Source organism: Equus przewalskii, chromosome 18 (genome assembly GCF_037783145.1).
Source record: "Equus przewalskii isolate Varuska chromosome 18, EquPr2, whole genome shotgun sequence".
Lineage (NCBI taxonomy): Eukaryota > Metazoa > Chordata > Mammalia > Perissodactyla > Equidae > Equus > Equus przewalskii.
The window spans coordinates 3,034,636-3,062,252 of NC_091848.1; the positions used below are offsets into that span (position 1 = coordinate 3,034,636).

Sequence of the window (27,617 nt, forward strand, 5' to 3'; positions counted from 1 at the left end):
CTGAGCTAACATTTGTTGCCAATCCTCCTCCTTTTGCTGAGGAAGACTGGCCCTGAGCTAACATCCGTGCCTATCTTCCTCTACTTTATGTGTGGGATGCCTGCCACAGCATGGCTTGACAAGTGGGTGCCATGTCTGCACCCAGGATCTGAACCAGCAAACCCTGGGCTGCTAAAGAGGAACATGCAAACTTAACTGCTGCGTCACTGGGCCGGCCCCAGGTTTTAATATTTTAAGAATATTAAATAAGGGGGTTGAGGTGAGGGGGGTTGAGCTCTTGGTCCCCCTCTCCACCAGCAACCAGAAAAGCTCTACATTAATCAGGTTTACTATTTGAGCTTCCAATGTAAGATGTCTTTTCTTTTCTTTTCTTTTCTTTTTCTGGTGAGGAAGATTGGCCCTGAGCTAATGTCTGTTGCCCATCTTCCTCTTTTTGCTTGAGGAAAACAGTTGCTGAGCTAACATCCGTGTCAATCCTACACTATTTTTTATGTGGGATGCTGTCACAGCATGGCCTGATGAGCAGTGTGTAGGTCTGTAGCCAGGATCTGAACCTGTGAACCTTGAGCTGCTGAAGTGGAGCGTGCAAACTTAACCACTATGCCACTGGGTGGGCCTCAAGATTTCTTTTTAACAGCTAAAACAATGAAGATGGAAAACCAGTATGTTAGTCAGCAGAGAGCCATGGGTGGTGGGTAGTAACATGGTAATATTCAAATATTGGAAATATTGCTTTGATATTAAAGGAACAGTGATGCAGGAGAGGGAACAGAACATGCAAAGGCAAGGAATTAAAGTCTGTTAGAAAAATTAAAAGTTCAGTATGGCTGTAGTAGTTTGGATTTTATTCTTAGGATAGTGGTGAGCCACTGATCCGTTTTCAGTAGTGACCTTATTGGATCTGACATTTTTAGGGGAGTGACCCTGAACTCAGCAGGCAGGATGGATGAGAGAGGGCTAGACTGGAGGCAGGCTGGCTAATGAGAGGCTGTTGCAGTAGGACAAGAAAATGATATTGGCCTGAATAATAGGGAATAGCAGTGGGAATGGAAAGAAGTGGACAGGTTCAGGAGATAAATTCTTGCACTAAAAAGTGGGAAGAGTCAAGAATAATTACCTGGATTTCAATTTAGTACCTTACTATCTGGGTGCCAGCCTGAGGATAACATCCTCTTATAATGTGGTGTAATTTGCACTGGTTTTGTGTGATATAATTTATTAGATCCTTGTGCAATCATGACAAAAATAAATCAAGTTACCTACGTTTTAGCATTCGTAGGTGTCCCTGGGTCTTGCTAAATGCATTTCTTGGCCTGCATTTGCAATGTGATGAATTAAAATCTCAGGAGAATGGCGCATGGGGAGTTGTATTTTTAAGTTCCCTGTTATCTTTATGAGGTGGTTTGTCATGCCACGCTTGAAGGACACTTAAATAAAACGTGTGAGGTGTTTGCTATTCCTGCTGAACTCTGAAAATGGTAATGCTTGCCCTACTGTAGAAAAAATACTTTAATTTTAGAAATGAAATAGTAAATGATAATGAAAGTGGTTCCAAAAGGGTAGTCTAATTGAAAATATTAAGTTTTAAAAAAAATCTCACGTAATTTATTCTTCTGATTCTTTCTTAGCATCTACTTCATTTAAAATTATTTCGAGGATATAGGGACCGGCCCTGTGGCTGAGTGGTTAAGTTCACGTGCTCTGCATCAGCAGCCCAGGGTTTCCCTGGTTCGGATCCTGGGTGCGGACATGGCACCACTCGTCAGGCCACGGTGAGGTGGCATCCCACATGCCACAACTAGAAGGACCCCCAACTGAAATATACAACTATGTACTGGGGGGAGTTGGGCAGAAAAGGAGGAAAAAAAAAAGATTGGCAACAGTTAGCTCAGGTGCCAATCTTTAAAAAAAATTAAAAAAAATATTTTGAGGATATAATTCTTTTTGTCTCTCATAATCTGTAACTAAAAGTTGTATAATTAATAGTAGTAATCATTTATCCAGGGCCATATTTTGTGGCAGAATTTCAGTATTGTTATAAGAATCTAGTCCTCAGGAATGATCTATGTCCTATCGTTTTGCTACAGGAAGAATGTTTATAGTATCTGAATAATGTGTGCAATGATATTGTCTCTTAATTTCCTAAATTGATTGTTTCAGAATAACTAGTTATAAATACTATTGGAGTATTTACAGTCATTGAATTATCAATCGATTTTTTTGTTTCATTTCTGCCTTGTATATTTTCACAGAAAAAATCAGAAACTCTTTCATCTGATTGTTTCTTTTTGCATGATTTTTATTAACTGTATCATATTTCCCTTTATGTGATTATCATTTAGATTTTGTGAGTTATTTGAATCCACTAGGTTCTTTTTATTCCTAGATATATATATATATATGTAGAGAGAGATTTGTTCAAACCTTTCTGGAGGATAATTTGACATTATGTATCAAAAACCCAAGAAATAAATTTACATATACCTTCACCCACCAATTCCAGTTCTAGGAATTTATCCTACAGAAATAATAGGAAAAAGAATTCTCAGTGAAGTGTTATTTATAATTTAACAAATGAAAAGCAATCTAAATCTCCAATAACAGGACATTATTTAACTTAATTAGGGAATATGACTCTTATAATGAATTATCATGTAGTGATTAAAAATGATAATCTACTTTCATAATGCCATAAAAAGATTTTTAAGATATGTAGTCAGAAGAAAAAAATATTTACAAATTTTATGCATAGGATGGTCCTATTTGTATAAAAATGTGTGTGTCTATATATATGAATGGAAAAATAGTCTGACAATATAACACATTTTAACAATGGTTGTCTCTGGGGTTTGAAGTGTTAGGTGATTTTTTTTTCTTTTTTGCATAGCTACATTTTCTAAAATTTTCAAATCAAAGAACATGCTTTGTATAATTTTTGAAGAGAAAAAACTAGATTTATTCTTACAAAGGGCTCCTGGACCCAATTCCTCTGTATGTGTGTGTGTGTGTGTGTGTGTGTGTGTGGTGTAGCCTTCCCTGGGCTCCTGGACCCAATTCCGTGTGTGTGTGTGTATGTGTGTGTGTGTAGCCTTCCCCGGGCTCCTGGACCCAATTCCTGTGTGTGTGTGTGTGTGTGTGTGTGTGTAGCCTTCCCTGGGCTCCTGGACCCAATTCCTGTGTGTGTGTGTGTGTGTGTGTGTGTGTGTGTGTAGCCTTCCCTGGGCTCCTGGACCCAATTCCGTGTGTGTGTGTGTGTGTGTGTGTGTAGCCTGCCCCAGGCTCCTGGACCCAATTCCTGTGTGTGTGTGTGTGTGTGTGTGTGTAGCCTTCCCCGGGCTCCTGGACCCAATTCCTGTGTGTGTGTGTGTGTGTGTGTGTAGCCTTCCCCACACCAACACGCAGTTCTTGGATGCTAGCAGGATGTCCTATAATTCAGCTCACTTCTGACCCTGTCTACCTGGAGATAGAATCAGATGCTACAGGTAAAGGGCTCAGCCGAACAAGACTGCCCTCCACTTTAGACACAAGTTGCAAGTGCAGGTTGTTACCTATGCATCTGACCGACTAGCTACAAACTGGAGGTTCTACTGGCCCCTCCAACTCAGGATGCCAGTCGCGAGTCTAGGTTGTTAGCTGTACTGCTGACCCACTGGCTGTCAAATCAGAGGTTCCCATGACTGACTCCTCATGGTCAATTAATTTTCTAGAATGGCTCACAGAACTCAAGAAAACCCCTTTACTCACTAGATTACTGATTTACTACAAAGGATATTAAAGGATACAAATCAATAGCCAGATGAAGAGATACATAGGGCAAGATCCCAAACAAAGGAGCTTCTGTCGTCATGGAGCTTGGGGAATGGTGGCACGTGGAAGTGTTCTGACTCCCCAGTGTCAAAGCTCTCCGAAAAAGGCTGACAGGCTGCCCTCTTGGGTTTTTATGGAGGCTTCATTACGTAGTCATGATTGATTCAATCGCTCACCGATGGCAAGTGATTCAACCTCAAGCGCCCATCCCCGTCCTGGAAATCAGGGGGCGGGGCTGAAAGTTCAACCCTCCAACCACAGGTTGGCTCCACTGGCACCCAGCCCCATCCTCAGGTGCTTTCCAAAAGTCACCTCATTCACGTAACAAAGGACACCTTTATCACTCTCAATGCTTAGGAAACTCCAAGGGTTTTAGGAGCTGTGAGCCTAGAACTGTGGACAAAGACCAAATATATATGAAAAATATATTTTGGCCATCTGAATGACCAAATATATATTTCTTATAAATCACAATGTTGCAAATCTTTAATTTTATTTTGCTTGCAGAATCCATTGGATTCTCTAATTATGTAATTCAGCCTTCTTTCCTTTTTTTAAAATATTGTTTTTTGAAGCTATTTAATTCTTTTAGATTTATATATAAGTTAAAACATGGAAAATTATTTTTAAGGTGATATCGAACATGTACATCTTTATTGGGGAATAATTCTATTCAGTAAGATATAAATGTTATAAGCATTTTGAGTCAAAAACAAATTACTTGTATAAGTACTTTCTGCACATCTTTTAAAAAAATGCCCTGCAGACATTGCCCTTGTGGAGTTTACTTTCTTGTTGCTAAGACAGATATTAAATGATTAGTTACACACTCGGTTATTTAATTACGCTTGTAATAAATTTTACAAGGAGGTACAGGCAGCTCCCAGTAATGAGCACTAACTTTTGGGAGGCTCAAGGCAGGTTAACATGATGGAAGGTAAGAAGGGCAATGCTTAATTCTGCACCTTTTTTACTAACCAAGTAAGTGGTTTCAATTTAGAGTGGAAAATTTAAGTCAGCTGTGCTGGATGCTTTTCTCACACAATTGTTTTTCTCTTGAAAAAGCCTGCTAAGGCTTCTTTTAAGAAGTACATGTTCTCTTCAGCATGGAAATGTCACTCTTCAGTGTAGCTCCTTGTTTCTTTTTGTTTCTCTCATATCTAACTTAAAGTTTATAATTAATGGTAGTAATCATTTATCCAGGGCCAGACTTTTTGGAAGAATTTCTACGTTAGATATTATAAGAATCTGGTCCTCAGAAGGATCTATATCCTAGCATTTGCTACAAATTTATCAGATATCTATTTTGAGAGCTCTTCACAAATTTTTAGTTGAGTGCAATGTTTCCTAATCAACATTTTATTTAAAATTCTTATCTAGGCTTCCTTGACAGAAATTGGATAGTAATTTTTATAATATTAGCTTTAAAGAATAATATTGGTGTAAACTTTCAGGTTATCTGTGAAATATTAAGCTGAGAAAAATGTGATTTTTAAACTTTTTCTTTTTTTTGGAGATTGGCACCTGAGCTAACAACTGTTGCCAATCTTTTTTTTTTCCTGCTTTTTCTCCCCAAATCACCCCAGTACACAGTAGCATATTTTTTTTTTCAGTTGTGAGTTCTAGTTGTGCTGTGTGGGACACCACCTCAGCATGGCCTGATGAGCCATGCCATGTCCATGCCCAGGATCTCAACCGGTGAAACCACGTGCTGCCAAAGTGGAGTGCATGAACTTAACCACTCAGTAACAGGGCTGGCCCCTGCAAACATTTTCTTTTAATGTTTTTCAAGAAGTATTTCTAGTGGGGGAAAAAAAGCTCAAATGCTTGAATGCTGTTAATAATAGATTAGGTTTTGGTTTGAATGCATTCTTACTATGCAAATATGTAACTAGACTGATGGCAGGAATATTTGAAAAAGTAGAAATTTTACATTTTTGTATAGGTACGTTACTTCAGCTCAGTTGTTATACAATAAATCTAATATTCCCATTAACTTTCATCATAAAATTGAATTCTTTTTTGAAGACCCTCACTAAGCTGATATGAAACTCTGGTTCCTATGACATCTTCTATTTAAGCAGGCAATTACCTGTATTGGTTCAGAACTCACGCCCTGACTAACTTTTGTGGACTGTGGTTCAAATATCAATTGCATTTTCAAAGTCGTTGCAGCAGGATTCTGGTCTGCCCTGCTTGTTTTCAGCCCAGAGGCAAACTTGAAACCTAGGTAGTATTCCACACTGCAGTTCCGCTGTCTTGGTTTTACTGTGTTGATTCTAGTCATTTGCGTGTATGGGCTGCTTGATGGTGTTTCAAAGACTTCATACATAGACTTAAAGAATACCTTTCTCCAGTTCCCTCCTCTCCACAGTCCTACCTCAACTCTTCTTGAGAGGGAGTTGGGTGCTGCCTCTTTGCTGTCATTAGTGCAGATCCAGGGATGGTAGGCAGGGCCCCACTTGGCAGTCTTCGCAGTGTTCGTTGGGGAGGCCACTGCTTTACTGTATTGCGTGGCTGGAGTGTCCAAGAGGGCTCTGCCTCAGTCGCTATGGCACCATGCGGGAGTGGGAGGAGTGCCACCTCTGCGCAGCTGAGTGCAGAGTGGGAACACTCCAGAGGGCTCCATCCCGCTGTATCCACAGCTGCAGTACCTAGTGGGGAGAATGCACGGCTTCTCGAGTGGTGTGTGCCTGGAGGAGGGTAGTTATGTCAAAAGGGTTCCATCTTCTAGGGCACCCCTTCTACCCAGTCCTTTGCGAGAGAGAAGGGGCATTACTTGGTGCTCATTTTGTCTCACATACTCCTTAGAGTTAATGTTATACCATTTCATGTAAAATATAAGAATCTTGCATCCATATAGTTCCATTTACCCACCTCTCCTTTATGCTATAATTGTCCTAAATATTATATCTATCACATATAATTTTTATTTTAAAAAGTCCTATTTATTTTCAAGACATTAAGAGGAGAAAAGGTAATCTTTTATGTTTACCTACATGTTTAACGTTTCTAGTGCCCTTCTTTTCTTCCTGAAGATCTTGATTTCCGACTGATATAACTTTCCTTCAGCCTAAAAATCTTCCTTTAGGCATATCTTGTAGTATACATCTGCTAGTGATGAATTTTCCTACCTTTTGTTTGTCTGAAAATATCTATTTCCTCTTTATTCTTCACTGGATTTAGAATTCTGGGTTGACAGTTTTTTCTTTTCTTTTCTTCTCTTTCTTTCTTTCAGCATTTTAAAGATATTGTCCCACTGTCTTTTGGTCTTTATTGTTTCTGATGAGAAGTAAGTGACTGTCTGTGTCATTGCTCTCCTGAATGTGAAGTGGCGTTTACCTCTGGCTGCTTTGCAGATTTTCTTTTCTTTGGTTTCCAGCACTTGGATAGTGTCTGATTTTCTTTGTATTTGTCTTGTTTGGGGTTCCCTACACTTCTTGAATACGTAAATTTATGATTTCACCAAACTTGGGGAAATTTTAGCCATTATGTTTTCAAGTAGTTTTTTCTGCCTCATTCTCTCTTCCTTTCCCTACGGGAAGTCCAATTATAATTTTTTTAGACTTTTGATATTGTCCCACAAGTCAGCAAGGCTCTATTCATATTTCTTCAATCTTTTTTCCCTCAGATTTCTAACTGGATAATGTTTGTTGATCTATCTTCATGTTTACCAATTCTTTCATTTGTTGTTTCCAATCTTCCTGTAATTCCATCCAGTGAATTTTAATTTCAGATATTGTGTTTTCAATTCTAGAATTTCCATTTGGTTATTTTTTTCATAGTTCCTATTTCTCTACTGATTTTTTCTCTGTTACTGTATGTTCAAAAACATACTCAATTATGGCCTTGGTTATAATAGCTGCCTTTAAAATCGTTGTCAGCTAATTTTAGCATCTTGTCATCGATTACCTTTTCTCTTGTGCCATTTTTCTTGTGTCTTTGTATAACTAGTAATTTTGAATTGTATTCTGAACATTGTGGATAATACATAGTAGAGACTCTAGACTCTCTTATGTTTCTCTAAAGAGTACTGATTTTTCTGTGTGTGTTAACAGGGTGTCAACTTGGCTGAACTCAAACGTTAGGCTCTGTCTCCCCTGTGGTGTAAAGATGAAATCTCTATGACTTTTTCTTTCTGGAGTTTTCTCCTCATTTCCAGCTGTTGTGGTCACCCTGAACTTTCCTCTGAGTCCTTTCCTGGTGACAGTAGGTTTCTCTCTCAGCTTTAGCCATCATGCTTGGCACCAAGGAGGGCCTGCTCTCAGCCAAAAGGTTGTTGTAAAAAAAATGGAAGTTTACTCAATACTCTTCCCTTTTTTTCAACCATTCCCTTCAAGTTTCTGCCTACTGTTTTTGAACAGCAGTATTGAGATATAATTCACATACTATACATTTTACCCATTTAAAGTGTACAATTCACTGTTTTTTAGTGTATTCATGGAGTTGTGCAACCAACACCATGCTCTTAAGTTTTAGAACATTTTCCTCTCCTCTAAAAGGAATCAGATACTCAGTTATTGTCAACCCATATTTCTCCCTACCCCAGTCCCATCCCCTGGCAACCACTAATCTCCTTTCTTTTTCTATTCTGGCCATGTCATATAAATGGAATAATACCTTATTTGGCCTTTTGTGACAGGTTTCTTTTACTTAGCATGTTTTCAAGGGTCATCACTGTTGTATCATTTATCAATAGTTCATTCCTTTTTATGGGTAAATAATATTCTATTATATGAATATAACACATTTTGTTTATCTATTCATCAGTTGATAGACATTTGGGTTGTTCCAAATTTTGGTAATTATGAGTAATGCTGCCATGAATGTGGATAAGTTGTTGTGTGGGCATGTTTTCATTTCTCTTAGGTATATACTTAGGAGTAGAATTGCTGGGTTAAATAGTAACTCTTATCTTTAACTTTTTGAGGAATTGCCAAACTGTTTTCTAAAGTGGCTATCTGCCTGCTTTTGATTGCTCTCCAGTCTTCAATTAGTTGTTTTATTTTGTCTGGAGTGAATAAGTATTATTTCTGAAAAGTCTGGTCTGATAGCAGCTGTTCTGCCATTATAATTTTTAACATTGCAAAAGTTTATTTAAAATAATTCATTATGAGTTTTTGAAAATGAGGTCTGCACACTTGAAAACTATGCTGACTACTGCAGTGGTTCTCAGGGTGGAGTAGAGTGAGAGAGCAGCTTGGTGGGACCAGGGGTGACAATATGGACCATGTTTTCAAAAAACTATGGTTGTGCTTTTTGACCTGTCTGGTGATTCCCTGAGGAACTGGCACAGAAGACTGTCTTTGTTTTGCCTCCTTTGGAAATCGCTCAGAGCTGGAGAGGCTTGCCAGGTGACATCTGTTGAAAGCGCGTAAAGACATGCTACCCACAGCAGCTTAGGGTAGGGAATGGTGGATGGGGCAAGCAGCAGATGGATCGAAAAGCTTGGGAAGGAGGAGGCTTAGGAGGAAGACACATGGAAAAAGAAGGACTTTGATGGGCTCTCACATCTCCTGAGGAATCCGAAGTGCAACACACATACCCAGGGCCAGACACATGCTCAGGAAAGACTTGAGAGGATGCTAGGCTTGTGTCCCTGGCAGATCCTTGGGCTCTGCACAAGCAGGAGATGAAGGCAAGGCAGCATTGTAGGCGGCCTAGCTGGGTGCTGAAGGAGTGCCCCAGCTCAGAGCCAAATCGCAAAGAGTAGGAGAGTATTTTTTTTCCTTTCTTTTTGGCTCTGTCAGGTTACTAGCTGACCACTGAGATAATGGAATGAAGACTTCAGTGACTGCACATGATGAAAGGAACAGTCTTTGCAAAACTAGTTTGGAAAAGCCACTAAATAAACAAATCACTGCAGCCCTCAAAAAGTAAAACAAGAAACCCTCGGGGCAGGGGTGGAGGGTGGGGTGGGGTAAGACTCTGATATTCAGAGTTACCACAGTATAATAGCCAAAGCATCCATGTCTCACCAAAAAATTACAAGGCATACAACGAGGCGGAAAAGTATGGCCCAGTTACAGGGAAAAAAGAAAGAAACCACCCCTGAGGAAGCCCAGCATTGGGCTTGTTAGACAGACTTTAAATCAGAGGTCTTAAATATGCTCAAAGAGCTAAAGGAACCATAGAGAAACAACTAAAGGGCACCAAGAGAACAGGTCTCAACAAATAGATGATATCAATAAAGAGATAGAGGTTACAAAAAGGGACCAAATAGAAAATCTTGAACTGAAAAAAGTGAGCAAAGGATAAAAGAAGTGTATTGTAAATATCCCCAGAGCCCAAAGATAGTGTTCAGTCTCTGCATTAATGAGTTTCATGCAAATAAAAATCACAGTGTTACGGGGGGCTGGCCCCGTGGCCGAGTGGTTAAGTTCGCGCGCTCCGCTGCAGGCGGCCCAGTGTTTCGTCGGTTCGAATCCTGGGCGCGGACATGGCACTGCTCGTCAGACCACGCTGAGGCAGCGTCCCACATGCCACAACTAGAGGAACCCACAACGAAGAATACACAACTATGTACCGGGGGGCTTTGGGGAGAAAAAGGAAAAAATAAAATCTTTAAAAAAAAAAAAAAATCACAGTGTTATGCCATTTCCCACACATCAGAAAATGAGAACGTGGGCTTCCTCATAAAGCATTGAAGGGGGCATTACCTGGTACAACTTTTCTCAAGTATAACTTGAAACTTTTGAAACAGCTATTATACTTTCAAGGAAACTTAAAACTGCTTTGTAGGAGGCTGACCCGGTGGCGCAGCAGTTCACACCTTCCGCTTCTCGGCAGCCTGGGGTTCGCCGGTTCGGATCCCGGGTGTGGACATGGCACCGCTTGGCAAAAGCCATGCTGTGGTAGGCATCCCATGTATAAAGTAGAGGAAGATGGGCACGGATGTGAGCTCAGGGCCAGTCTTCCTCAGCAAAAAGAGGAGGATTGGCAGTAGTTAGCTCAGGGCTAATCTTCCTCAAAAACGAAACAAAACAAAACTGCATTGCATATTCATTTGTTCATTTATTTTAATATTCATTAATTATTTTACAAACATTTATTGAGAGTCCATTGTGTGCTAGGCCCTTGCCCTGGATGTTACAGATGCAGCAGTAAACAAAATAAATTCCCTGCTCTTGAGAGTTTTCATTCAAGCAGATGAAAGACTACACACAAACGAATAAACAAAATCAATATAAAATATGTTAAGTGGTAATAAATGCTATAAAAAAACAAAGTTGGGTAAGAGAGTTGGCATTATTTTAGATGAGATGGTCAGGGAGTATCAGATACAAACTAAACGTACATTATTAAGGGGTTAGTAAAATAAATTATGGTAAAAGTAAATTATGGAATAAACCTTAAAAGCCAAATACCTTAATTTTTCTCTAGATTCCATAGTAAATTTTATTTTTACTTTTGTTTTTTAAGAAATGCACAATTCAAATATATAAAACTTTCAAATTAAAATAGTATAAATGAATATACAGATGTATTAATGAATTGCATTATATTACATTAAATGGAACAGCATTCAAGGGAAAAGATCTGAACATATAAGGTACTTTTGGCCAGATTTTGAATTAACTGACCTTGTTGCTTTTATTTATCTGCAGGTGGTGCTATTGCTTGTGTAAGAGAGAACTTTCGTGCAGTCGCATTTTCTCTGTTCGTGAATGTTTGCTTAGTCCTTCTAATAAAAAGCTTCTCTCTGTTCATTCGTTCTTCCATTTAATTAACATGATTGTGATGCTTCGTCATGTGCAGTGACTGGTCTTCCTGTTACATGTAACTTTTCATCGTTGATTAGATATGTAACACATGATTTGACAGCCTGCAATTTGCTAATTCCTGGCACGTGAGAAAGAATATTGATCTTAAAAATCGTTAGTGTGCCTTAAAGAAATATAAGAAACTTTGCATCTATTTTCTCTTTCACCTAAACTTAATTTGTGAATGTACAATTTTATGAATTGAATTCATCCAACTTGGCTAAGGATATATGCTTTTGAGGATCCTTTCAATGTAGTATATTTATATAGGAGTAGTAAAGAGAAGGGAGAGGTTGGCATTTTGGGAGGTACTTTTAAAAGTTGTTATGGTCAAATCATGTTTTTTAGTTTAAATATCTCCTATTTCCCTGTTGGGAGATAATCTGTATGCCTAAGCAATTTGACAGAATACAGGGAAAAAAGGTCTATCCCCTCAAAGGGATGTAATATCCTTTAATAGGTCAACACCTTATAGCTGTATTCTCAGTTGTTCTCTGTATTGTGCTGTCTCGTAGGCTTCTTCATTTTGTTTTATTTTAGTGTAGGAGTAATGCTGGCATGTTTGTAGAGCTCTGGAGTCAAGACTCCAGTGGTGAATTTGCGAAGTGAAAGGCCTCTTCTGGGCCTTCCTGTTCCTCATCTACAAAATAAATGGGCTCGGCTAAGCGACCACCTCTCTCCTTTCCCCTCCACAGTTCTGTGGTGCCTTTTCCACGGCGTTGGAAGTCCTGCTTGCTCCCCACGAGCAGTGTTAGTGTGCTGTCTGTTTTGTTTTTTGATGTTGTTGCACAGGAAGAGGCAGCACTGCACGTGGCGTGCCAGAAAGTGGGAACCCAAGCCGCGCTGGAGAAGCATGTCTCATCCTGCAGCTTCAGCTTGCTCTGCCTTTGATCATAGTTGGGTATAAGTAACAGAAACCGTTAAGCAAAAAGAGGAATTGGTTATAAGATTCGGGGATATCTTCCAGAAGCCAGGGCAAGGACATGGCTAGGCCTCAGGACTCAGAAACTGGAGTGCTAAGGAAACAGAAACTATTCTCCGTGTCTTTTGCCTCTGCTTCTGTCTGCATATCCCTGGTCTTTTTTCTTTCCCAGCAAACTGACTACCCCCATCTGGTTCACTTGCTGGAAAGTGACCAGTGTTAACAGCTCTCAAGTGTACATCTCCTCTGTTCCAGAGAGCAGCCAGACTGAGGTAAGAATCTCAGTCTAATTTGAAACACGCCCAGGGAAGGGGTGGCTGGGCAAGCCTGGGTCAGGGACTCAAGCCTGGTCTAAGCAAATATGTCTCGGCAGGTGAGGCCTGTTGTGTGAACCTGGCTCTCAGGACTCCAACGTAGTAATGGGGGGAGTGCTGGGGAGGGCCAGGCCCTGGAAGGTGGAGGAGAGAGGCAGCCAATGCAGTAGGTTGCCATTTGTGTCTCAAAGCCGCCTTGGCCTAATTCACTGAAAGTTTCAGTCCTCTGAAATTTTCTTTTCTTTTTACACATATAAGTTTCTGCCTTTATCATGAAAATTAGAATTGTATCTTCAGATTTGCTATAAAATCAGCACTGCTGGAAGACATGAAGTATAAACCATAAAGGAAAGGAACTGTGCTTCCTTTACCTTATGAGACCCTGCTGTCCAGAGTGTGGAAACTCGGCAAGCAATACGAAATCAGAGTTCTGTGAAAGAATTAATGTTAATCTTTTTACTTTTTTTTTTTTTAAGAAAGATTAGCCCTGAACTAACATCTGCTGCCAATTCTCCTCTGTTTGCTGAGGAAGATTGTCCCTGAGCTAACATCTGTGCCATGCCACTGTCCCTCTATTTTATATGTGGGAGGCCACTGCAGCACGGCTTGATGAACAGTGCTGTGTCTGTGCCCGGGATCTGAACTGGCAAACCCTGGGTTTCTGAAGTGGAGCACGCACCCTTAACTGCTGTGCCACTGGGCCGGCCCCAGTATTAATCTTTTTAAAATCAACACCTAACACATAGTAGGTGTTCCAAAAATGTTGCGTTTTGATGGATCATTGTACAGACAAAACATATTGTTTTGGGTTTTAGTGACTGACTTTAATCTGATTCAGGTAGTGTAACTCAATGAGTGACTTACCGTTGCAGCATGTTGATCAGCTCCTCACTAGAACTGATCCATTTAGTCAGCTTGGTTGATGTGTTTGAGAAGGCTAGTTTAAAATTTCTAAATCTTTGGCTTTCAATGTGTTCCTTGGACTTTTTTATTTTTAAAGTTGAGTTTGGTTGAAGTCGTGGTTAAGCTCTGGGAAACAAGGCTTGCGTGAGGACACAGGCGTACTGATTCATTCATTCATTCAACAAATATTCATGTGTGCTAAGTTCTCCATGATACTCTGGCTATTCAAAGAATAACATCCGTGCCTATCCTCTAGGACTAGCTCACCCTCTGTTGAGAGTACTGATTTGTAAATGATAATTAAATAACATAGTTATTTAGTGGCAAAGGTTATAATTGTTGTGGGAGAATAGAGGCGGAATAGAATAATGGTAAATTTTCAGATATGTCTGTACATATTTTGGATGAGACTAAATTGGTGAAAGTAAACTTCCTCTCTTGTTGAATTACTTAAAAATATTAAAAAATCTTTTTTTTAAATGACTAGAGATCATGTTGTTTTTTACTGAGAAGCACAAATTTGAATTTACTTTTTTTCTGATCTCTGTATTTAGAATAGAATTGGCATCTCTAGATGCACATATGCTGAAACCATGCAAAAGCTCGGTTACACATGGGCCGGTCCAGCCATGACTCCATAGGGTGTGCCCTTGTCCCCGCCCTCCACTGTGGAGAGAAGTGGTGCAATTTGCTCTTCTAAAATCTCTCTCAGATTTTCTTCTACTTATAAATACTTCGTAGAACAAGCTCCAGTGTTCACACATTCTGATTGTTCATTGCCAGAGATCCCAATCATGTAGAACATTTTAAATCCTTTATTTTGTTTAAGAAAAGATGTTATTTCCTTTGATTTTATTGTCTTTAGTTAAATTACCTTTCCCTTCCCCATTGTTACCCCCTTGAAGAATTCTATAGATGTTTTCCAGGCTATTAGGCCTTATCTAATTATTTGCAGTTTCTTCCATAGGGGCTGTAGGCGTGACGATTTAAAATTGTGCCTTGAGGACTTCCCCCTCAGTATTCTAAGACGTCCATACTGTCTCTGAGGAGGGTTCTATCTCATAGTGTAATTTTTCATACTATCAAGAAACACTCATGAAAAATTATACCTTTCTTTTTCTTGATATAATCTCAGCACTTTTTGTACAATTCACGTCATAAAATATTAAATGCATATTTTGCTTGATGTCATAAACCTGTTTTGGTTTTTTTCCTTTCTAAAAGCAACTTGTTCAATTTTTAAACAGTTTCTTTTTGTTTTTTTCCCCAAAGCTCCAGTACATAATTGTATATCCCAGTTGTAAGTCCTTCTAGTTCTTCTGTTTGGGATGGCACCACAGCATGGCTTGATGAGTGGTGTATAGGTCCATGCCCAGCATCCAAACTGGTGAACCCCTGGCCGCCAAAGTAGAGTGCATGAACTTAACCACTATGACCGGGCTAGCCCCTAAACATTTTCTTTGGGATATTCTTGATAATTCAGTACCTTATGAACAATACCAAGATCCTACTACCATTTGATGACAACCAGGTCAAATTATTGTTTAGTTTCTTTTTAATGGTGAATAAGCCTTTTGAAAGTCAAAACCACAAACCCCAAACTACTTTTAAAAAGTGGTAAAAATATTGTTTCATGTGTTTATGCTTATATCTGAATCTGAATCTTTAAGAAAAAAAAGTGAACAAGGTTTTAAAATCCCCAAATTGACTCGTCTAATTTTGTGGTAGGGAAATAATGGGCCCCCAGATATGCCCATACCCTAATTCCCAGAACTGTGAATATGTTACCCGAAATGGCAAAAGGGACTTTGCAGATGTGGTTAAGAGTGTGGACCTTTAGATGGGAAGGCTGTCCTGGGTTGTCCAGGGTGGCCCAGTCTAATCACATAGTCGTTCATGGCACAGGATCTTTCCTAGCTGAGTTAGAGGATGAAGGAGGGGGAGAGATTCAAAGTAAGAGCAGCTCAACCTGCTCTTACTGGCTTTAAAGCTGGAGGAATGCAGGTGGCCTCTAGAAGCTGTGAATGGCCAGCATGGAAATGAGGACCTCAGTCTCACAGCTGTAAGAAACTGAGTTCTGCTAATATCTGAGTGGTCGAGGAAATGGATCCTCCCTCAAAGCCTGCAGAAACAAGTTCAGTCTTACCAAAACACCTGGACTTTAGCTTGATGAGACCTCCGTTGCATTTCTGACCTGGCGAACTATAAGATAATAAACTTGTCTTGTTTGAAGCCTCTATGTTTATGGTAATTTGCCACAGTTGTAATAGAAAATGTATCTTTGTACCTACAGTTCTGGGCCAATCTTAGCAGTGAGTTATGTGGGTGGAAAGTTCTGGGGAAGGCTACGTTCTTGTTGATAACAAAATTTCCCCTATTTGCTTTAATGCTCTGATTTAAGAAATTGTTATTTCTTAAAATATAATAGTATCATGGGAGTAACACATCGAACTTGTTCTTATCTTATCGGGTCCTTTTTTAAGTAATTTGGCTAGCCAAGAGCAGATTTTGGATGAGAGAGTGAAAAGAGAGGCCTAGAATACTATTACCCAGGGAGATGACCCTTTATGGGGAGAATTTTCACTAGCCGTACAACACCTTAATAAAGGTCTTGGATGTTTGGGGAGATGCCAGTGATATTTGCCCAGAGGCAAAACCAAACTGGCCAACCTCACAATTTTTCAAGACTGCCTTTAGGCAGAAATCTCTTACTAAGTCTCTCAAAGCAATTGATTGATGGCGTTCTTGTTCAGTGACGTAGTGCTTCTTCATAGGCAGCTCGAAGTAACATTGGTGGTTTACTTGGATATCATATTGTGAATACAGGTCACATTTGTGTTCTATAAACTTCTTTTGTAATTTACTTCTTTTTCTCTTGTTTTCTTCTTTTTGCTTATCTTGTGTTTTTAGAAATTATTTGCAATTTAACCAGCCCAAAGTAACTTTTTCATATTCTGTATCCTAAGAAAACTGTGTTAGCTGCCATTTATTGCTTGGAATTAGGGAAAACATGGAAAACCTCACCAGTATTGTGAAAGCAGAAATAGTGATTAATATTAAATAGTTTAATTGGATATACAGGAAAGCTTATAATTTGGAGAAATTTGTGGCAAAAAAGCAGTATAGCAAAAATAATGAAAACAAAAAGTAGGAAAAATAATACTCATAATCATAACATACCATAAAATCAAGTATTTTCATTTTCTGTGTACCTTACAAGTCTTTGAGCAAATATATTTTTTACATGGTTATGATTACTGTAAATTTATTATTATATGTCCTTTTACTTTTTAGTATTGATGTCGTATACCTTTTTTAGCTCAATATTATGTTCTTACTAATATTATTGAAATTACACTATAATTTCAATAGACACTGGTTGAGGGGAAGGATAATGGCAGGGGCAGCATTTTTTAAAAACTGAGACATAGCGTCCAGTATCTTAAGTGTACAGCTCAGTAAATTTTTATATATGTAAATAACCAAGAAACCACCACCCATGTTGATATAGAACATTATCAACAATGTAGCAACTTCCTCCCAGTCAGTTACCCTCCATAGTCACTACTGTTCTGACTTCTATCACTGGTAGGTTAGTTTTGCCTGTTTTTAACATTTGTGTAAGTGAAATCGTAGAGTATTTACACTTTTGTCTGACTCGTTCTGTTCAACCTATATGTCTGAGATTTATCCATGTTGTTGGGTATAGTGGCATAGTTTTTGAATCTTCTCAAATTTCCCCATGAAACAGAGAAAATGAGAGGCAATAACAAAAACCCACAGACAGCAACAACAAAACTAGACGAGACTATATCCCTACAAACCCCAAATACTGCTGATTTTCCAAGGGATCATTGTCAGGTACATGGTGTCGTCATCTGTGTGTGAGGAAGCAGAGGAAAGGCAGCCAGGCTTCTAAGACCATGAGAAAATAAGAGCTTCCAAATCACCAACAAGCACCTGAAAGCGAGGCTGGCCAATGTAAGAACAGAGGCAGAAATTAGGAGAAAAATTCTATAAGATCTAATTTTGAGTGAATTCAAGGGGACCATGCTGGAGCTGTCAGGGACTAATGTACTCTTGAAACTAGCAAATCAAGCATCATTTCAGGACAAAGCCCTGCACTGAACAGAAATTGCCGGGAGTAAAATGCAGATATATCAGTACAGAGACAATGGAGCAAAGACAAAAGAAGATCCAGATATTGGAGAGAAGTAGAGGATGCTGGTTTGAAAAAAAAATGTAGCCTTTAAAAAAACTTTTATTGAGGTCATCGTGGTTTATAACATTGTGTAATTTCAGGTGTACATAGTTATATATCAGTTCTGTATAGACTGCATGTTGCTCACCACCAATAGTCTAGTTTTTATCCGTCGCCATACAAGTGTGCCCCTTTAACCCTTTTACCCACCACCCTACCCCCTTCCCTTCTGGAAACCACTATTTTCTCTTTATCCATGTTCTTTTGTCTTTCACATATCAGTGAAATCATGCGATGTTTGTCTTTCTCTGTCTTGCTTATTTCACTTTACATCATACTTTCAAGGTCCATCTGTGTAGTTGCAAATGGGACAATTCTGTCCTTTTTTTTATGGCTGAGTCATATTCCATTGTGTACATAGACCACATCTTCTTTATCCATTCATCAGTTGATGGGCACTTGGGTTGTTTCCTCGTTTGGGTATTGTGAATAATGCTGCAGTGAACATAGAGGTGCACAAACCTCTTTGAACTGTTGATTTCAAGTTCCTTGGATAAATAGTCAATAGTGGGATAGCTGGGTCATATGGTAGTTCTATTCTTAATTTTTTGAGGAATCTCCATACTGTTTTCCATAGTGGCTGCACCAGTTTGCATTCTCACCAGCAGTCTATGAGGGTTCTTTTCTCTCCACCTTCTCTTCAACGCTTGTTATTTCCTGTCTTGTTAATTATAGCCATTGGGATGGGCATGAGGTGATATCTCATTGTAGTTCTGATTTGCATTTCCCTGATGATTAGTGATGTTGAACATGTTTTCATGTGCCTGTTGGCCATCTGTATATCTTCTTTGGAAAAATGTCTGTTCATATCCTCTGCCCAGTTTTTGATTGAGCTGTTTGTTTTTTTTGTTGTTTGTTGTATGAGTTCTTTGTTTATTTCTGAGATTAACCCCTTGTGAGATGTATGATTTGCAAATATTTTCACCCAGTTGGTGGGTTGTCTTTTCGTTTTGTTCCTGGTTTCCTATGCCTTGCAGAAGCTTTTAGTCAGATGTAGTCCCATGTGTTATTTTTTCTTTTCTGTAGTCCCTTGCCTGAGTAGATGTGGTATTTGAAAAGATGCTGCTAAGACTGATGTCAAAGAGTCTACTGCTTACATTTTCTTCTAGGAGTTTTATGTTTTCATGTCTTACATTCAAGTCTTTAATCCATTTTGAGTTAATTTTTGTGTATGGTGTAAGATAATGGCTTACTTTCATTCTTTTACATATGGCTATCCAGTTTTCCACACCATTTGTTGAAGAGACTTTCCTATCTGAATTGTACATTCTTAGTTCCTTTGTCGAAGATTAGCTGTCCATAGATGTATGGGTTTATTTCTGGGTTCTCAGTTCTGTTCCATTGATCTGTGTGTCTGTTTGCGTGCCAGTACCATGCTGTTTTGATTACTATAGCTTTGTAGTACATTTTGAAGTCAGGGATTGTGATGCCTCCAGCTTTGTTGTTTTTTCTCAGGATTGCTTTGGTTATTCAAGGTCTTTTGTTGTTCCATATAAATTTTTGGATTCTTTGTTCTATTTCCATGAAGAATGTCATTGGGATTCTGATTGAGATTGCATTGCATCTGTAGACTGCTTTAGGTAATATGGACATTTTAACTATGTTTGTTCTTCCAGTCCATGAGCATGGAATATCTTTCTGTTTGTTTATGTCTTCTTCGATTTCTTTCAATAATGTCTTATGGTTTTCAGTGTATAGGTCTTTCAGTTCCTTGATTAAATTTATTCCTAGACATTTTATTCTTTTTGTTTCAATTGTAAATGAGATTGTATTCTTGACTTCTCTTTCTGCTAGTTCGTTATTGGTGTATAGAAATGCAACTGATTTTTGTAAGTTGATTTTGTGCTCTGCAACTTTGGTGTAGTTGTTGATTATTTCTAATAGTTTTCTGGTGGATTCTTGAGGGTTTTCCATATATAGAATCATGTTGTCTGCCAACAGTGAGAGTTTCACTTCTTCCTTTCCAATTTGGATACCTTTTATTTCTTTTTCTTCCCTGACTACTCTGGCCAAAACCTCTAGTACTATGTTGGATAAGAATGACAAGAGTGGGCACCTTTGTTTTGTTCCTGTTCTCACAGTGATGGCTTTTCAAAAGTTAACAGTTTTTCACTGTTAAGTATGATGTTGACTGTGGGTTTGTCATATATGGCCTTTATTATATTCAGCTACTTTCCTGCTATACCCATTTTATTAAGAATTTTTATCATAAATGGATATTGGATCTTGTCAAATGCTTTCTCAGCCTCTATTAAGGTGATCATGTGATTTTTATTCTTCATTTTGTTAATGTAGTGTATCACATTGATTGACTTGTAGATGTTGAACCCTCCTGTGTCCCTGGTAGGAATCCCACTTGATTATGGTGTATGATCCTTTTAATGCATTGCTGTATTCGGTTTGCCGATATTTTGTTGAAGATTTTTGCATCTATGTTCATCAGTGATATTGGGCTGTAATTTTCATTCTTAGTGTTATCCTTGTCTGGTTTTAGGGTGATGTTGGCCTCATAGAATGAGATAGGAAGCATTCCATCTTCTTCAGTATTTTGGAATAGTTTGAGAAGGATAGGTATTAAATCTTCTTTGAATGTTTGGTAGAATTCTCCAGAGAAGCCATCTAGTCCTGACCTTGTGTTTTTGGGGAGGTTTTGATTACTCTTTCAGTCTCTTCACTTGTGATTGATCTATTCAGATTCTCTATTTCTTCTTGATTCAATTTTGGGAGGTTGTATGAGTCTAAGAATTTGTCCATTTCTTCTAGGTTGTTCAATTTGTTGGCATATAGTTTTTGTAGTATTCTCTTACAATCCTTTGTATTTCTGTGGTAGCTGTTGTAATTTCTCCTCTTTCATTTTTAGTTTTATTTATATGAGGCTTCTTTTTTTCTTAGTCTGGCTAATGGTTTGTCAGTTTTGTTTATCTTCTCAAAGTACCAGCTCTTAGTTTCATTGATCCTTTCTATTGTTTTTTTAGTCTCTATTTCATTCATTTCTGCTCTAATTTTTATTATTTCTCTCCTTCTACTGACTTTGGGCTTTGTTTCTTTTTCTTTTTCTAGTTCTGTTAGGTGTAGTTCAAGATTACTTCTTTGAGGTTTTTCTTTTTTATTGATATAGGCCTGTACAAATTTCCCTCTTAGGACTGCTTCTGCTGCATCCAATAAGAGTTGGTATGTTGTTTTTTCATTTTCATTTGTCTCCAGGTATTTTTTTATTTCTCCTTTGATTTCTTCATTGATCCAATGGTTGTTCAGTAGTATGTTGTTTAGTCTTCACGTATTTGTGACTTTCCTGGCCTTTTTCTTGTAATTGATTTCTGGTTTCACAGCATTGTAGTTGGAAAAGATGCTTGCTATTATTTTAATCTTCTTAAATTTATTGAGGCCTGCCTTGTTTCCCACATATGGTCTGTTTTTGAGAGTGTCCCATGTACCTTTAAGAAGAATGTGTATTTGCTGTTTTTGGATGGAATGTTCTATACATATCTGTTAAGTCAAGCTGGTCTACTATTTCATTTAGGCTACTGTTTCCTTGTTGACTTTCTATCTGGATGATTTATCCATTGATGTAAGTGGGGTGTTGAGGTCCCCTACTATTATTGTATTGCTGTCCATTTCTCCCTTTAAGTCTGTTAATAGTTGCTTTTTATACTTTGGTGCCCCTGTGTTAGATACATATATATTTATAAAGACATATTTAGTTTATGTCCTTGGTGGAATGTCCCTTTTATCATTGTATATGGCCCCTCTTTGTCTCTCATTGTCTTTTTACCTTGACATTTGCTTTGTCTGATATAAATATGGGAACATCTGCATTCTTTCCTTGCCATTTGCTTGGAGTATCATCTTCCATCCCTTCACTGTGAGCCTGTGTTTTGTCTCTAGAACGTAGATGTGTTTCCTGAAGGCAGCATATTCTTGGGTCTTGGTTTTCTTTTTCCTCCCCAGAGCCCCAGTACATAGTTGTATATTCTAGTTGTAGGTCCATCTAGTTCTTCTATGTGAGCTGCCGCCACAGCATGGCTACTGACTGACGAGTGGTGTGGTTCCATGACTGGAAACCTAACGTGGACCACCAAAGCAGTGAGAGTGCTGAACTTTAACCACTAGCCCATCAGGGCTGGCTTGGGTCTTGATTTTTAATCCATCCAACCACTATGTATTTTGACAGGAGAATTTGATTGAATTTACACTTAGAGTGATTATTGATATATGAGAGTTTAATATATTGATATATGAGAGCTTAATAATGTCATTTTATCTCTTGTTTTCTGGTTGTTTCTATGTCCATTGTTTATTTTCCCTTGTATTTCTGACTGCCATTTCAGTTTGGTGGTTTTATTTGATGGTTTTCTCAGTTTTCTTTTTACGTATGATTTGTGGCCCTGCTCTGATTTTTTGTTTAGTGGTTACCATGAGGTTTGTGTGCAAAATCTCACAGATGAGATAGTCCACTTTCTGTTCTTCTCTTCTATCCATTAGCTTAAGCAGGTTCCATCCCCTTGCTCTTCCCCTTCTGAGTTATTTTTGTCACAAATAGTTCTTTTCTGTATTGTGAATTTGCGACTACATTGAAGTGTTTATAGTTATTTTTGATACTTTCCTTCCCTTTGTATTTTATGTTATAATTGTTCACTAACCTATTCTTATATAGAGCTACAATTTTCTGATTCTGTCTATTTATCTCCTTCCTCACAGTTTTGTGAACCTTTGCTTTTCAGTTTCAGGTGGGAGGACTCCTTTCACTATTTGTTGAAGGGAGGCCTAGTGGTGGTGAACTCCCTCAGTTTTTGTTTATCTGGGAAAGCTTTTATTTCTTCATTGTATCTGAAGGATAGTTTTGCTAGATAGAGTAAGTTTTTGTGTTTCAGAATTTTGAATATCATTCCATTCTCTCCTAGCCTGTAAGGTTTCTGCTAAGAAATCTGCTGAAATCCTGATATGGGTTCCTTTGTATATTATTTTCTTCTGCCTTGCTGACCTTAATACTTTTTCTTTGTCATTGACTTTTCTAATTTCAATAGTTTATACCTTGGAGAAGGCCTTTTTGCATTGATGTAAGTAGGAGTTCTGTTGGCTTCATATACTTATAAGTGCAGTTCTTTCCGAGGTTTGGGAAGTTCTTAGCTATTATTTCTTTGAACAAGCTCTCTGCTCATTTCTCCCTGTCTTGTCCCTCTGGAGTACCTATAATCCTTATGTTGGTTTTCCTAATTAAGTTGGATATTTCTTGAAGAATTTCTTCACTTTTTTAAAATGCTTAGTTCTCTTTCTCCATCTGAAGCATCTCTATGTTTCTATCCTCTAAATCACTAATTATGTCCTCCATAATGTCAGCTCTGTTTTTTATGGATTCTAGATTTTTTTTTTAAAAGATTTTATTTTTTTTCCTTTTTCTCCCAAAGCCCCCTGGTACATAGTTGTGTATTTTTAGTTGTGGGTCCTTCTAGTCATGGCTTGTGGGATGCTGCCTCAGCATGGCTTGATGAGCAGTGCCATGTCCGTGCTCAGGATTCGAACCAGTGAAACCCTGGGCCATCAAGTGGAGCACGTGAACTTAACCACTCGGCCACAGGGCCGGCCCCTAGATTATTTTTTATCTCATTAATTGTGTTCTTCGTATCCATAATTTCTGTTTCGGTTTTTTTTTTGGAGTTTCAATCTCTTTGGTGACATGTCCTTTCTGCTCTTTAATTTTTTTTTTTAATTTTTTATTGAGTTTATGATAGGTTACAATCTTGTGAAATTTCACTTGTATATTATTGTCTGTCAGTCGTGTTGTAGGTGCACCCCTTCACCCTTTGTGCCCACCCCCTCCCCCCCTTCCCCTGGTAACCACTAATCTGTTCTCTTTGTTCACAGGTTTAAAGTCGTCATATGAGTGGAGTCATACAGACATTGTCCTTTTCTATCTGGCTTATTTCACTTAACATAATTCCCTCAAGGTCCATCCATGTTGTTGCAAATGGGACGATTTTGTTCTTTTTTACAGCTGGGTAGTATTCCATTGTATATATATATACCACATCTTCTTTCTCCAGTCATCTGTTGATGGGTACTTAGGTTGCTTCCACATCTTGGTGATTGTAAACAATGCTGCAATAAACATTTGGGTGCATAGGACTTTTGGAATTGCTGACTTCAAGCTCTCTGGATAGATAACCAGTAGTGGAATAGCTGGATCATATGGTAGTTCTATTTTTAATTTTTTGAGGAATCTGCATACTGTTTTCCATAGTGGCTGCACTAGTTTGCATTCCCACCAGCAGTGTATGAGGGTTCCTTTTTTTCCACAACCTCTCCAACATTTGTTACTATTTGTTTTAGTTATTTTTGTCATTCTAATGGGTGTAAGGTGATATCTTAGTGTAGTTTTGATTTGCATTTCCCTGATGATCAGTGATGATGAGCATCTTTTCATGTGCCTATTCGCCATCCATGTATCTTCTTTGGAGAAATGTCTGTCCATGTCTCCTGCCCATTTTTTGACCGGGTTCTGTAATTTTTTGTTGTTGAGTTGTGTGAGTTCTTTATATATTGTGGATATTAAACCTTTGTCGGATGTGTTACTTGCAAATATTTTTTCCCAGTTAGTGGGTTGTTTTTTTGTTTCAATCCTGTTTTCCCTTGCCTTGAAGAAGCTCTTTAATCTGATGAAGTCCCATTTGTTTATTCTTTCTATTGTTTCCCTTGTCTGAGAAGACATGGTGTCTGAAAAGATCCTTTTAATACTGATGTCAAAGAGTGTATTGCCTGTATTCTCTTCTAGAAGCCTTATGGTTTCAGATCTCAGCTTTAGGTCTTTGATCCATTTTGAGTTTATTTTGGTGAATGGTGAAAAAGAATGGTCAATTTTCATTCTTTTACATGTGGCTTTCCAGTTTTCCCAGCACCATTTGTTGAAAAGACTTTCTTTCCTCCATTGTATGCCCTCAGCTCCTTTGTCGAAGATTAGCTGTCCATACATGTGTGGTTTTATTTCTGGGCTTTCAATTCTGTTCCATTGATCTGTGCACTGGTTTTTGTACCATTACCATGCTGTTTTGATTACTGTAGCTTTGTAGTATGTTTTGAAGTCAGGGATAGTGATGCCTCCAGCTGTGTTCTTTTTTCTTAGGATTGCTTTAGCAATTTGGGATCTTTTGTTACCCCATATGAATTTTAGGATTCTGTGTTCTATTTCTGTAAAGAATGTCATTGGGATTCTGATTGGGATGGCGTTGAATCTGTAGATTGCTTTAGGTAGTATGGACATTTTAACTATGTTTATTCTTCCAATCCATGTGCATGGGATGTCTTTCAATCTCTTTATGTCGTCATCCATTTCTTTCAGAAAAGCCTTGTAATTTTCATCGTATAGGTCTTTTACTTCCTTAGTTAAATTCACCCCGAGGTATTTTATTCTTTTTGTTGTGATTGTGAATGGTATTGTGTTCTTGAGTTCTTTTTCTGTTAGTTCGTTATTAGGGTATAGAAATACTACTGATTTATGTAAATTGATTTTATACTCTGCAACTTTGCTGTAGTTGTTGATTACTTCTAAAAGTTTTCCGATGGATTCTTTGGGGTTTTCTGTATATAAGATCATGTCGTCTGCAAACAGCGAGAGTTTCACTTCTTCTGCCCTTATTTGGATTCCTTTTATTCCTTTTTCTTGCCTGATTGCTTTGGCCAGGACCTCCAGAACTATGTTAAATAAGAGTGGTGATAGATGGCATCCTTGACTTGTTCCTGTTTTCATGGGGATGGCACTCAGTTTTTGCCCATTGAGTATGATGTTGGCTGTGGGTTTCTCATATATGACCTTTATTATGTTGAGGTAGTTCCCTTCTATCCCCATTTTGTTCAGAGTTTTTATCATAAATGGCTGTTGGATCTTGTCAAATGCTTTCTCTGCATCTATTGAGATGATCATATGGTTTTTATTCCTCAGTTTGTTGATGTGGTGTATCATGTTGATTGATTTGTGGATGTTGAGCCATCCCTGCGTCCCTGGTATGAATCCAACTTGATCATGATGTATGATCCTTTTGATGAATTGCTGTATTCGGGTTGCCATAATTTTGTTGAGAATTTTTGCATCTATGATCATCAGTGATATTGGCCTGTAGTTCTCCTTTTTCGTGCTCTCCTTGTCAGGTTTTGGTATCAGCATGATGTTGGCCTTGTAGAATGTGTTAGGAAGTGTTCCATCCTCCCTAATCTTTTGGAATAGCTTGAAAAGGATAGGTATTAAATCCTCTATGAAAGTTTGGTAGAATTCTCCAGGAAAGCCATCTGGTCCTGGGGTTTTATTCTTTTGGATGCTTTTGATGGCTGTTTCAATCTCTTTCCTTGTGATTGGTCTGTTCAAATGGTCTGTTTCTTCTTGGGTGAGCTTTGGGAGATTGTAGGAGTCCAAGAATTTATCCATTTCCTCTACGTTATCCATTGTGCTGGCATATAGTTTTTCGTAGTATTCTCTTATAATCCGTTGTATTTCTGCAGAGTCTGTTGTTATTTCTCCTCTTTCATTTCTGATTTTGTTTATTTGAGCTTTCTCTCTTTTTTTCTTTGTAAGTCTTGCTAGGAGTTTGTCAATTTTATTTATCTTCTCAAAGAACCAGCTCTTTGTTTCATGGATCCTTTCTACTGCCTTTTTTGTTTCAATAGCATATATTTCTGATCTGATTTTTATTATTTCTCTCCTTCTGCTGACTTTGGGCTTTGTTTGTTCTTTCTCTAATTCAGTTAGGTGTAGTTTAAGATTGCTGATTTGGGATTTTTCTTGTTTGTTAAGATGTGCCTGAATTGTGATGAATTTTCCTCTTAACACAGTTTTTGCTGCATCCCATATGAGTCAGTATGGCATGTTATCATTTTTCATTTGCCTCCAGGTATTTTTTGATTTCTTCCTTAATTTCTTCAATGATGCATTGCTTGTTCAATAGCGTATTGTTTAGTCTCCACATCCTTGTGCCTTTCTCAGCTTTTTTCTTGTGATTAATTTCTAGCTTTACAGCAATATGATCGGAGAAGATGGTTGTTATTATTTTAATTTTTTTAAATTTGTAGAGGCTTGCCTTGTTTCCCAACATTTGGTCTATCCTTGAGAATGTTCCATGTGCACTTGAGAAGAATGTGTATTCTGCTGTTTTTGGATGAAGTGTTCTATATATGTCTATTAAGTCCAACTGTTTTAGCTTTTCGTTTAGCTCCACTGTTTCTATGTTGATTTTCTGTCTGGATGATCTGTCCATTGATGTGAGTGGGGTGTTGAGATCCCCTACTTTTATTGTGTTATTTTTGATATCTTCTTTTAGGTTTGTTAATAGTTGTTTTATGAACTTTGGTGCTCCTGTGTTGGATGCATAGATATTTATAAGCGTTATTTGTTCTTGATGAAGTGTCCCGTTGATCATTACATATTGGCCCTCTGTGTCTCTCTTTACCTGCCTTATCCTGAAGTCTGTTTTGTCTGATGTAAGTATTGCGACACCTGCTTTCTTTTGTTTGCTATTAGCTTGGAGTATTTTCTTCCACCCCTTCACTCTGAGCCTGTGTTTGTCCTTGGAGGTGAGGTGTGTTTCCTGGAGGCAACAAATTGTTGGATCTTGTTCTTTAATCCATTTTGCCATTCTGTGTCTTTTTATTGGAGAGTTCAATCC

The 27,617-nt window shown here is 38.2% G+C and overlaps 1 protein-coding gene across 21 annotated transcripts in view; it reads left to right on the top strand.

The window, feature by feature from the left end:
* Positions 1-27,617, top strand: part of IFT80 (intraflagellar transport 80) — a 139,968-nt gene that overhangs the window by 48,314 nt on the left and 64,037 nt on the right. For 2 of the 21 annotated variants that reach the window (XM_070582983.1, XM_070582991.1), the window contains 2 exons: positions 11,415-11,431; positions 12,665-12,764. The exons of the other annotated variants lie outside the window; for them this stretch is intronic. In XM_070582983.1, coding sequence (XP_070439084.1) covers positions 11,415-11,431; positions 12,665-12,764 — 117 coding nt within the window. The remainder of the gene's footprint in view (positions 1-11,414; positions 11,432-12,664; positions 12,765-27,617) is intronic. 21 annotated transcript variants of the gene reach the window in all.